This window comes from Microcaecilia unicolor, chromosome 13 (assembly GCF_901765095.1).
Source record: "Microcaecilia unicolor chromosome 13, aMicUni1.1, whole genome shotgun sequence".
NCBI lineage: Eukaryota > Metazoa > Chordata > Amphibia > Gymnophiona > Siphonopidae > Microcaecilia > Microcaecilia unicolor.
This window is the reverse complement of record NC_044043.1, coordinates 37,069,253-37,081,800: the sequence shown is the minus strand read 5'-3', so window position 1 is coordinate 37,081,800 and position 12,548 is coordinate 37,069,253. Positions and strand designations below refer to the sequence as shown.

Sequence of the window (12,548 nt, the reverse complement as noted above, 5' to 3'; positions counted from 1 at the left end):
CCTCAAAAAGACTTCTTGCACTAAAGTAAGTTCATAATTGACCTGCCAAGCCCAGACTGATTGTAACTGAACTTTCGAGTGGCTAAGATGCTTCTGAAGTTTGAGAGGGAACAACAAATAATTTCCGCTCACAAGCAGCAATATCTTGTCGTAAGTGATAATCTCTCTGAGCCTGCTGCCCCACCTAATTAAAAAAAAAAAACCCTAATGTAGGCTTTAGAGCTATCCCAGTATGCTCCCAAGGAAACCTCCTCCCTGGTATCATCCAAGACACTATTGTTGGGGTGCCAGAATTGTAACTTATTTATTTATTGCATTTGTATCCCACATTTTCCCACCGCTTTGCAGGCTCAATGTGGCTTACAATACATCATGGATAGTGGAAACATAATAAAGAATAGACATTTAGTATTACAGAAGTATCTCGAGTAACATGATAATGATAAAGCATGATAGTAGTATAACAATCAAATATTAAAGACAATTCTGGATGTAAGTGGAGGAGATCACATTTGTTGATCTTCGTGGTATGCCTTGTTAAAGAGATGGGTCTTCAGTAGTTTGCGGAAGTTAGTTCATAGATCGTTTTTAAGTTACGCGACAGTGCGTTCCAGAATTGTTTGCTCAAGTAGGAGAAGGTTGACGCATGTGTTAGTTTGTACTTTAGACCTTTGCAGTTGGGGAAGTGAAGATTAAGGAATGTGCGGGATGATTTTTTAGCATTCCTGGGTGGCAAGTCTGCCAGGTCTGATATGTAGGCTGGAGCTTCTCCATGAATGATTTTGTGAACTAGAGTACATAGTTTGAACGTGATGAGTTCTTTAAGAGGGAGCCAGTGTAGCTTTTCCCGTAGGGGTTTAGCACTTTCATATTTTGTTTTGCCGAATATGAGTCTAGCTGCAGTGTTCTGGGCTGTCTGAAGTTTCTTGATTATTTGCTCTTTGCAGCCAGCGTAGAGTGCGTTGCAGTAGTCTAAATGACTAAGTACCATTGATTGTACCAGGTTACGGAAGACGGTCCTTGGGAAGAAAGGTCTTACTCTTTTTAATTTTCACATTGAGTGGAACATCTTCTTTGTTGTGTTTTTCGTGTGATTCTCAAGTGTTAGGTGTCGATCAATGGTAACTCCAAGAATTTTTAGGGTGTCTGAAATTGGAAGATTCAGTTTCGGTGTGTTAATGGTGGTGAATTTGTTCGTGTTATGTTGAGAGGTGAGTATTAGGCATTGCGTTTTTTCTGCATTGAGTTTCAGTTGAAATGCATCCGCCCATGAATGCATGAAGTGTAGACTTTGGTTGATTTCACTGGAAATTTCCTTTAAATCTTGTTTGAATGGGATGTAGATCGTTACATCGTCTGCGTATATGTACGGGTTGAGGTTTTGGTTTGATAGAAGTTTAGCCAAGGGTATCATCATTAAGTTAAATAAGGTCGGTGAGAGACGGGATCCCTGTGGAACTCCACATTCAGGTGTCCATGTGGCTGATGTAGTTGAATTAAATGTCACTTGGTATGATCATGTGGTTAGGAACCCCTTGAACTTCTTATCAGCGGGCCCCAATGAAAAAGCCACCCATAAGGAGGCATGGTCTGACCACACAATAGTGTCATTCTCAGCCTGAGCCCCACCGTAAGCATCAAAGTCGTATCGAAAAGGAGGTAGTCTGTGCGGAGTAGGACCCGTGAGGGGTGACATAAAAGGCTATTTAACGATGTGAGGATGAAACTCTCTCCAAACATCTACCACCCCAGATGACTAATAGAGGACTTAAAAGACACTCTGTCCCTCCTACGAAACTGATGAGCCACAGTTACCCAATGGGGGAAATAGTGTAATATTGAAATCCCCCACCTATTTTCCAATGACACTGAGCCAGTTGCAACAATTGGTGTTCAGCCTAACAATAAAACTCCTTGGAGCATAAACCACCACTATATTGTACAGCTGCTTTTGTATTTGCACATAAAGAGCAGCAAATCTACCTTGTGAATCCTTAACACTGTACAGAGCTCGGGGTTGTATTCTTCCAGAAATCAGGATCCCCAGCCCTTGCTTTTTTGGGGTAGGATGAGGACAAGTGGACAAATAGAAAGCATTTATCCTGCAAAGCCGCCCATCCCTCTCAGAAAATATGTTTCCTGGACAAGGCAATTATCTGCTGATAATCTGGAAGCCTCCCGAAACAGACATTGCCTTTTAAACGGAGAGTTCAGCCCTTTAACATTCATGGTTACCATTTTACAAGGAACCCCAGCTATACCCAACAAGTAGTATGTAAACCCATATGTCCACCCCAAATATAGCCATCATCCCTTGCAGATCTCTTAAAACTAGAAAAAAGGAAATCTTCCCACCCCCATTAAAAAAAAAACCCATCCCAACTGTCACACCTCTTCCCTCAGAAGTAGAAAAGAGGAAAAATAAACAAGAGGAAGGACCCCACCAAACTGATAATGTCAACACTCTCATTGCATCAAATTAAAACACAGTGACCATCCCTACCAGCTATAGGGCATTCTAGGATAAAAACCATCGTCCCAAATACTGAGAACAGACCCCCAAGTCCCAATACTGCCTGCAAACAGTCAAACACAACTGTTGAAGTCTCCACTTGAGGAATTAAAAGGTATCCAAAAGACTATAGCTCCATTCACTTGACAGGCTCCTGGTCATTGGCAGAGTGTTTAAGCTGATGTCGAAGCCAGTCCAAAGAGAAAGGTCCACTTGTAGCGGAATTGCTCCTCTTGCAGTTTCAGTAACACTTCGCGTAGATCCCTGCGCTGCCGAAATGTGAATGAAAATACACAACAATGTATTTTCCTTAGTTAAATTAGCATGGGTCACACCCAATGAATGACCTGTGTGCCTGATCAGTCTTAATATCCGCTGGAAGCATTATCACTCCATCAAGGCCCACAATATAAGAAGCCAACTCCTGCCCCACTTTAAGGCAATTAAGAAACTCCAGAGCTTCAGGAAGACCCTGGATCCAGAGATTACTCCTCCAGCGCTGATTCTCCAAATCTTCAAGGCAATAAGCCAGCTTCCACTGCTGCTTAGAGACGTCTACTTACTTCTGATCCAGTGCAGCAATTTGTGCCGTGTGCTCCTCCATACATTGTTCTGTTTCCTCCATGTAGCAGCCAAGTTCCACCATGTCAGCACCATGTCCGCCTGTGTTGCTGCATGGACCTGCTTTATTTTGAGGAACCACTGTTTAAGTTCGCTGAAATCGGCTGCTGAAAAATCTCCTGCTGGTAAAATCTGCACATCCACCTCAGCTCTCCCAGACTGGTAGGCCGCAACCACCATTTTGTCAGCCTCGCAGTGCTGTAGAGTTCCCCCTTGATAAGCATACTCCTGAAGGTCATTCACCTTTTTCATGATCGCAGCAAGGAAATCCCTCGGGCAACAGACTTGTGAGGATGTCTAGCAAAGAAACTGAGTTGGGGCAGTCGATGTTGTTAAGGAAATTTAAATCTCTTACCAAAGAAAAGCACACTCTCAGGACTCTGAGCAAAGCTTTGTAAATTTATTTATCTGTGCACAGAGAGACAAGCCATCAAGGTGAAAATCCTGATGCAGTCTGACTATAATAATTTAAATGAAACCTTAAATAGCCAAAAAAAATACTGTTATCACTAAGGTGCAATTGCTATGGTTAACAAGTAACAGGAGAAAAGAAAACATAATGAGCTTTTCTGCTTTTTCATCTGCCTTTTAGATAAGGCCCAAACTTCTCAGTTAATTAAGACATTCCTAACTCCTGAGCTTATTCAGGCCTATTTTCTTACTAACAAGCTAGGATAATTACAAGCATGGCCTATATGTGACCTTTCTCCATTTGGCTTGGTGAAGCCACTTCTCCCTAAATCTGCATCTTTTGCTTAAAATTACCAAGGTCCTAAACGTGTACTCTTAATAGTAGAGATAAATGTTTCTCTCTCTGATCAGTTTGCTTGCTTGTGTCATAACTGAGTTTTCATGATTAACTGACAGATACTGTTACTTTTAGCTTTAGTATTCATGGAAGTTTATCTTTCTTTCCTCTTTATAGTGTAAAGAACTTGCCAAGTCCAAAGCTGAAGTAGCCTGTATAGCTGTATACGAGACAGATGTGTTCGTAGTTGGAACCGAAAGAGGGAAAGCCTTTGCTAATACCAGGAAGGATTTTCAGAACGATTTTGTCAAATACTGTGAGTTTCAGAATATTTTTTTTTAATTAGTTACCTTTTCTTCTTCTTTGTAGTCTTTTTGCATCTTCACTTTTATATGTTCAGAATGCAGCTTTTATCAGATTTCATATCATATAACAAATGCAGTTTGACGCTGTGTAGGTGACTACATCATTTTGTTTTCAAAACCTTTTCTACATACAGTGTGTTCTTCCTGTGGGTGCCATTTGAAAAGAGCTATCAGTGAGAACCTATATTCTCAAGTTGGTTTTATTTTGTATAATAACAGCTTTATGGCACAATTACAGGATAGAACCTTTGGTTGTTAAAGGTGGTATATCAAGAATCTAATAAACATAAACCTAATTCACAATGGGTGTAGATGTTTCCGTCGTTATTTTGTGATCTCGCATTGTAAAAAAAAAAGAAAAGTAGAAACAATAAAACATATACAGAATTTGTTAAATTGTATGATTGATGATGTTTTTCTTTATTTCACTCCAAAGTACAGCACAAAAGCACCAGGAGCCTTCAGAAATGGGACACAATTCTATTTATTGAAAAAATAGATATTCCAGTGTAGACCCAACATGGGCTGTGTTTTGGCGCACCGCGCCTGCGTCAGAAGTCCATTCAGCTCTAACAGGAAATGAATGTTATATACAGCAATCAAAATTTCTCCCTAATCAAATAGGAAGATATACCGTGTTCTATAAAATAGTGACTCGATGCGTTAAGGTCATAAAATACCTCTGTTTTTAAATAGAGGATATTTTCAAAGCACTTAGCCTTCCAAAGTTCCATAGAAACCTATGGAACTTTGGAAGGCTAAGTGCTTTGAAAATGAGCCGCGTATGACATTACCGCATCGAGTCACTATTTTATAAAAGACGGGATATCTTCCTATTTGATTAGGGAGAAATTTTGATTGCTGTATATAACATTCATTTCCTGTTAGAGCTGAATGGACCCCTGACGTAGCACTCTTTGCACCTCTGATTTACTAAAATGTAACTTATAACCTGAAACTTGACTATAAGATGTTCTCTCTTTCATCAGAACTGGTAGGGAGAGTAAAGGACTTGCAAGCATAAAGAAAATATCATCCATGAATAATCTATTTTGTGTTCACAAACTCCCATCCCCCTTATTCCCCTGACATCATAATTTCTGCAAACAGGCTTTGCCATAGGTTCAATAACTAGATTAAAGACTTTTGAATAGCCCCCCATTCACCCTGAGGCGGCCCTGGGATTTGTACACGAGCACATAGCTAGGTAATTAATATTTTCCCCAATACTGTTTGTCTACAAAATCTTGAATAATAAATAAAAAATTCTACATGCTCAAATGTTTTTTCATTGTCTCAGGTATAACCCTGACAGAGCTTCCATAAGTATCTTAATGACGTATACTTGCAAATGTCAGGACTTTTTGCTGGGATCTTAGCCTTTACATTTATTAAGGAGATAGGCCTGTAGGATTCATACTCCAGTGTCCTTCCCTGGCTTAAGAATAAGGGCTGTCCTTGCTGTGTTAATAGACTCTGAGAGCACTGCACGGTAGTTGTGCTAACTTGGAGACCAGAATATCAGTTTCCATATCATCAAGCTGATCAATCCATAGACTGGTGGGTTGTGTCCATCTACCAGCAGGTGGAGATAGAGAGCAAACTTTTGCCTCCCTATATGTGGTCATGTGCTGCCGGAAACTCCTCAGTATGTTCTCTATCTCAGCAGGTGGTGGTCACACACAGCAGCAGCTCTGGCTAGGCCTCCAAGCCTAATCCTTAGGTTTTGTTGAGGCCTGGGGTTGAGGGCTCTTTTGAGCAAGTGCAAACCTGGTGGTGCCAGGTCCCTCCTTTTCTCCCCCCTCCCGCTGGCTCCGTTTTAAAAAAAAAAAAAAAAAAAAAAATTTTAAACGTCTTTAAAGGCGTTTAATTCGACGTTTCTTTAAACGTTCATTGCAGCTACTCACTGGGACACCAGTTCGTTACAGTTCGGAGCGGCAAGCAGGTAATTTTACCTTTTTATAGCGGGCAGGGGGTTCCCCGATTCTTCTCCTCGTGGCATATGGCGTCGGAGGGCGAGGGCGCAAAGGGTCGCTCCCCGGATCGCTGGAGCGCTTCTAGAGGGGATGCGGGGGTTTTACAACCTGATTCGCCCTTGATGGGTGACAGTTTAGTGACCGATGAATGTCCCGGTCGTTCCTCCGGCGTGGCGGTTTTTTCCCGCCATAAACGCCCATCCCCCGCTCCTCGCCTCCGCCATCTTGGCCGGCCACGCGGCTCGGACGGCTTCTTCGTGGGCCGCCCTTGAGGTTGGAGACATTAATGCCATGAACGCCCTTAATTTGGGCGACGGCACAAGCGGCTAAAGTTAAGCGCCGTTCTTCCCGCGCGGCTCCTTCGCGGAGTTTCGCGCCGGACGCCATTTTTGATGCGCAGCATGTCTCTCCCCCGCTATTGCGAGCGCCGGTTGAGAGTGCGTCTAGGGCTGTTGCCCAGGCTGCGGAAGTGCACAGTCTGGGGGGTTTCTCCCCCGAGTTTGTTTTGCTGCTGCATCAGGCTTTCCTCATGCAAACCGCTGCCCCTGCTCCCTCTTCTGATAAAGAGGTTGAGGTTCCCAGAGGTAAAGCCCTCGGGTTGATTTCCAGGCCTTGGAGGACTTTGTCTCCTCCGATGTAGATGAGGGCAGCGTGTCTGAGGTCTCCCAACGGTCCTTTGCGGATTCCTTGGAGGAGATAGATCCCCGCTCGGATGGAGCGGATGACCCCTCTGCAGCGCGGCTTTTTAGCCCAGAGGATTTGCCCAACCTGTTTTTACAGGCCATGGACACTTTGAAGATTTCCTCTCCGGAGGACGTCTCTCCCTCAGCCCCTGTTGGCTCTGCCATTATGCTGGGGACGAAGCGCCCGCCTAGATCCTTCCACGTGCATGATGCCATGCACACCTTAATTGCGGCTCAATGGGATGTCCCGGAAACGAGCCTTAAAGTGGCTAGGGCTATGTCCCGCCTCTATCCTTTGGCTGTGAGTGAACGTGAGGCCTATCTGTGGCCTACCGTGGATTCTTTAATCACTGCGGTGACTAAGAAAACGGCGTTGCCGGTGGAAGGTGGCACGGCCCTAAAGGACGCCCAAGGCAGAAGATTGGAGGCGGCCTTAAGGTCGTCCTTTGAGGCAGCTGCTTTAAGTTTGCAGGCCTCAGTTTGCGGCTCCTATGTGGCCAGGGCGTGCCTGCCTATGGTGCAGCGGGCTTCCCCCTCGGATCTTTCCTTGAGGGCTGATTGGCCGGCCCTGGAATCGGGCTTAGCCTATTTGGCAGACTTGCTGTATGTTGTCTTGAGAGCCTCAGCTAAAGGCATGGCTCAGACAGTCTCTGCGCGGCGGTGGCTTTGGCTGAAACATTGGTCTGCTGACCACGCCTCTAAATCCCGCCTGGCTAGATTGCCTTTTAAAGGCAACCTGCTCTTTGGGGTCGAGCTGGACAAAATCGTGACCGATCTCGGCACGTCTAAGGGCAAGAAATTACCAGAGGTCAGGGCTCGGGCTAGTACTCGTCCCGGTACCTCCAGAGGACGGTTGCTGGAAGCCCGTCGGTACCGCCCGGGCAAGTCGGGTTCCTCTGCCCCCTCTTCCTTCAAGAGGAATTTCTCCCCCAAGCAGCATTCCTTTCGCAGAGACCGCCGTCCTGGAGGTGCTCCCTCCGGTCCTCCCCCAGGGTCTCGTACCCAATGACGGGGCCTTGGTCCACGCCCCAGTGCAGATTGGAGGACGGCTGTCCTCGTTTCTGGGCGAGTGGACCACTATAACTTCAGACGCGTGGGTGCTGGAAGTCATCAGAGACGGCTACAAGCTAGAGTTCTGCCAACCCTTAAGAGACGGGTTTGTACTCTCTCCCTGCAAGTCTCCGGTCAAGCTGTGGCAGTGCAGCAGACCTTGGACAACCTGATCCGCCTGGGTGCGGTCGTTCCGGTGCCAAAAAATCAGATTGGCAAGGGACGTTACTCCATTTACTTTGTGGTTCCAAAGAAAGGAGGTTCTGTCCGGCCTATCCTCGACCTCAAAGGGGTCAATCGGGCCTGGAAAGTGAGGCACTTTCGCATGGAGACTCTCCGCTCTGTTATAGCGGCAGTGAAGGCAGGAGAGTTCTTGGCTTCCTTGGCCATCAAGGAAGCGTACCTGCATATTCCCATCTGGCCTCCTCTCCAACGCTTTCTGCGTTTTACAGTCCTGAGACGACACTTCCAGTTCAGAGCCCTCCCTTTCGGGTTGGCTACTGCTCCGCGGACCTTTTCCAAAGTAATGGGGGTCATAGCGGCCTTCCTGCTAAAGGAAGGAGTACAAGTCCATCCTTATCTGGACGACTGGTTGATCCGAGCCCCCTCTTATGCAGAGTGCGGCAAAGCTATGGACCGGGTAGTTGCTCTTGTGAGCTCCCTGGGATGGATCATCAACTGGAAGAAGAGCCAGCTGCGCCCGACTCAGTCCCTGGAGTATCTGGGAGTTCGATTCGACACCCAAGTGGGCAGAGTGTTCCTGCCAGACAATCGGATTGTCAAGCTTCAGGCTCAGGTGGACTAGTTCCTAGTAGCCTCTCCTATTCGGGCTTGGGACTACGTGCAGCTGTTGGGCTCTATGACGGCCACGATGGAAGTAGTGCCCTGGGCCAGGGCTCATATGAGACCACTACAGCTATCTCTGCTGCTGCGCTGGACTCCGATGTCGGAGGATTATGCTGTGCGCCTTCCCGTGGACCCAGCAGTGCGCAAGGCGCTGAGCTGGTGGACGCAGACAGACAAGTTGTCTGCAGGATTGCCTCTGGTGACCCCGGAGTGGATTGTCGTCACGACAGACGCCTCTTTGATGGGCTGGGGAGCCCACTGCTTGGGAAGGACAGCGCAGGGGCTCTAGTCTCCTGCAGAGGCAAGTGGTCTATCAACCTCCTGGAACTCAGAGCCATTCGGTTGGTGTTATTGGAGTTCATCCCGGTACTGGTGTTGTAGCCTGTACGGGTCCTGTCGGACAATGCCACGGCTGTGGCCTATATCAACCGCCAGGGAGGTACCAAGGGCGCCCCTCTAGCCAAGGAGGCTATGAGTCTTTGCCAGTGGGCGGAAGCGAACCTGGAGCAGCTTTCAGCGGCCCACATTGCCGGAGTCATGAATGTCAAGGCGGACTTTCTCAGTCGCCATACCTTGGAGCCCGGAGAGTGGCAACTATCTGCTCAGGCGTTCTTGGACATCACGAAGCGCTGGGGCCAGCCGAGCCTAGATCTGATGGCGTCATCGGCCAATTGCCAAGTGCCGCGCTTTTTCAGCAGAGGACGGGACCCTCGATCCCTGGGAGTAGATGCTCTTCTCCAACAGTGGCCGACACAAGAGCTCCTCTATGTGTTCCCGCCCTGGCCCATGTTGGGCAGGGTGCTAGACCGGGTGGCAAAGCATCCCGGCAGGGTAATCCTGGTGGGTCCGGATTGGCCCAGACGTCCCTGGTATGCGGACTTGATCAGGCTCTCAGTCGACGATCCTCTGCGGCTGTCAGTGGAGCAGGGCCTGTTACATCAGGGTCCCGTGGTGATGGAGGATCCCTCTCCCTTTGGTCTTACGGCCTGGCTATTGAGCGGCAGCGTCTGAGGAAGAAGGGCTTCTCAGACAAGGTCATCGCCACTATGCTGAGAGCGAGGAAGCGCTCTACTTCTACTGCTTACGCCAGGGTTTGGCGTATCTTTGCAGCATGGTGTGAAGCAGGCTCACTTTCTCCCTTCACTGCTCCAATTTCTTCAGTGTTGGCGTTCCTGCAAGACGGTCTGGAGAAAGGCCTGTCGCTCAGTTCCCTTAAAGTCCAGGTAGCGGCTCTGGCTTGCTTCAGGGGCCGCTTGAAGGGTGCTTCCCTGGCTTCGCAGCCAGATGTGGTGCGCTTTCTCAAGGGAGTTAATCATCTGCGCCCTCCTCGGCACTCAGTGGTGCCTGCGTGGAATCTCAACCTGGTGCTAAGAGCATTGCAGAAGCCGCCTTTTGAACCCTTGTCGAGGGCATCTCTGAAAGACCTGACGTTGAAAGCAGTCTTTTTGGTGGCTATCACTTCAGCCAGAAGAGTTTCCGAGCTCCAGGCGCTCTCATGTCGAGAGCCTTTTCTGCAGTTCACTGAGGCAGGAGTGACTATTCGCACAGTGCCTTTCTTCCTGCCCAAGATTGTTTCTCGCTTCCATGTGAATCAGCAGCTCTGTCTCCCTTCCTTTCGTAGGGAGGACTACCCAGAGGAGTACTCTGCTCTTAAATATCTGGATGTGAGACGAGTCATCTTCAGATACTTGGAAGTGACCAATGATTTCCGGAAATCGGATCATCTGTTTGTCCTGTTTGCAGGTCCTCGTAAGGGTCTGCAGGCTGCTAAGCCTACAGTGGCAAGATGGGTCAAGGAAGCCATTGCAGCGGCTTATGTGGCCGCGGGGAAGGTGCCGCCTATCCAGCTGAAGGCTCACTCCACAAGAGCTCAGGCGGCCTCGATGGCAGAGGCCGGTTCCGTCTCCTTGGAAGAGATATGCAAGGCGGCAACTTGGGCTTCGGCCCATACATTCTCCAAGCATTACCGCTTGACTGTGGCTGCTCGGGCGGAGGCCCGGTTTGGAGCTTCAGTGTTGCGGTCAGGGATTTCTATGTCCCGCCCTGGGTGAGTACTGCTTCGGTACATCCCACCAGTCTATGGATTGATCAGCTTGATGATATGGAAGGTAAAATTATGTATAATCATACCTGATAATTTTCTTTCCATTAATCATAGCTGATCAATCCATAGCCCCTCCCAGATATCTGTACTGTTTTTATTCTGGTTGCATTTCAGGTTCAAGTTCAGTCTTCAGTTACTTCAGAAAGACTTCGTGTTCAAGTTTTTTCACTTGGATTCTTCAAGAGTTAAGACGAGTTTGTGTTACAGTGAGCTGCTGCATTCTTCTCCCCTCCGTTTTACGGGGCTGGATTGAGACTTAAAATTCTGCCGGCACTCCCTCCCGCTTCGTGCGGCTGTAGGGCAGTTTTGTACCCCTCCCGCTTCGGCGGTGTTAGGGTCAGTCAGCTCCTCCCGCGGTTGCGGTTGCAGGATAAGCCAGATCCCCCCGCATCGGCGGGTGTGGTGTCCCTCCCCCGCTCCGCGGGGATGAGCTGGACGGATTCCCCTCCCCCACTTGTGTGGGGATGAGCTGGGTTAATTCCCCTCCCCCGTTTCGGCGGTGGTGAGCTGGGCAGAGTGTCCCTTCGTGGGTGTAATTCTCTAAGTGCTGAGTCCTGCGGATGGAGCTTTGATATCGACATACTGAGGAGTTTCCGGCAGCACATGACCACATATAGGGAGGCAAAAGTTTGCTCTCTATCTCCACCTGCTGGTAGATGGACACAACCCACCAGTCTATGGATTGATCAGCTATGATTAATGGAAAGAAAATTATCAGGTATGATTATACATAATTTTACCATATTGATTGTAAAACAGGGGAACGAAGTCATCAAGCCCTGGCGCTTTGCCTTTCTTTAGAGTCTTGGTGGCAGTGCTTACTTCCTGCTTCGAAATTTCTTTATCCAAGAGCTGCCCCTCATGAGTGTTAAGCTTGGGGAGCTCACACCGAGGTAGGTACTCCTCCAATGTTCCGTCATCTACTTTGCTTTCACTTGTATAGAGCTACTGGTAAAACAGGTGAAAGACTTCTAATATATTTTGATCTGTAGGCCCATTCCCTGGCTGCATTTATAAGTTTTACTACTTGTAGCTGGTGAGCCTCAGCTTTTACCCTATTGGCAAGTATTTTCCCTGCCTTGTTACCTTCTTCTAAATAAATCTGCTTAGACTGATCCCGTTTATAGATGATAACTTTGGGGGGTCACGTGATGATTTAGGGCAAGGCGGACGTGGTGCCGAGTTCTCCCGGGCCCCGACTCGAAATTAAACTTCAAAACCTGCAAACCGTGAAGGAAACTTGCTGACCGACAGGAACAGCGATAGCGCAACGCATGGAAAAATTTTTGAGCGCTCCAACAGCAACAATGGCGCCAAAAAGCACTAAAAAAGAAAAAGAGAAGCCGAAGACGACGGGCAGAGTGGAAGAGAGCCCGCCACAATCTGAAGTCGCGGTATTCTCGGAAGAGCAGCTGCGCCAAATAGCAAGCACGGTAGGATCCAGATAAAATTTGATAAGGTCTTTGCCCAGCTGATGACGCTGGAAGAACTTTTAACGGACACAGTGAGGAGGACTGGAGAGGTAGAACAGCGGATGGTGGCAATGGAGGAGGCACTTCCCCCTGCTATACAGCAGGTGAGGGCGCTAGAGACCAGAACCGGGTCACTGGCTGAAAAACTTGATGAACTGGAGAACAGATCTC

General features: G+C 47.8%; 1 protein-coding gene across 5 annotated transcripts in view; it reads left to right on the top strand.

Annotated features, from left to right (window-relative positions):
- The window catches only part of GTF2I (general transcription factor IIi), a 263,654-nt gene that overhangs the window by 22,808 nt on the left and 228,298 nt on the right, over window positions 1-12,548 (top strand). For all 5 annotated transcript variants that reach the window (XM_030186158.1, XM_030186159.1, XM_030186155.1 and 2 more), the window contains exon 3: window positions 4,059-4,197. In XM_030186158.1, the coding sequence (XP_030042018.1) occupies window positions 4,059-4,197 (139 nt within the window). The remainder of the gene's footprint in view (window positions 1-4,058; window positions 4,198-12,548) is intronic.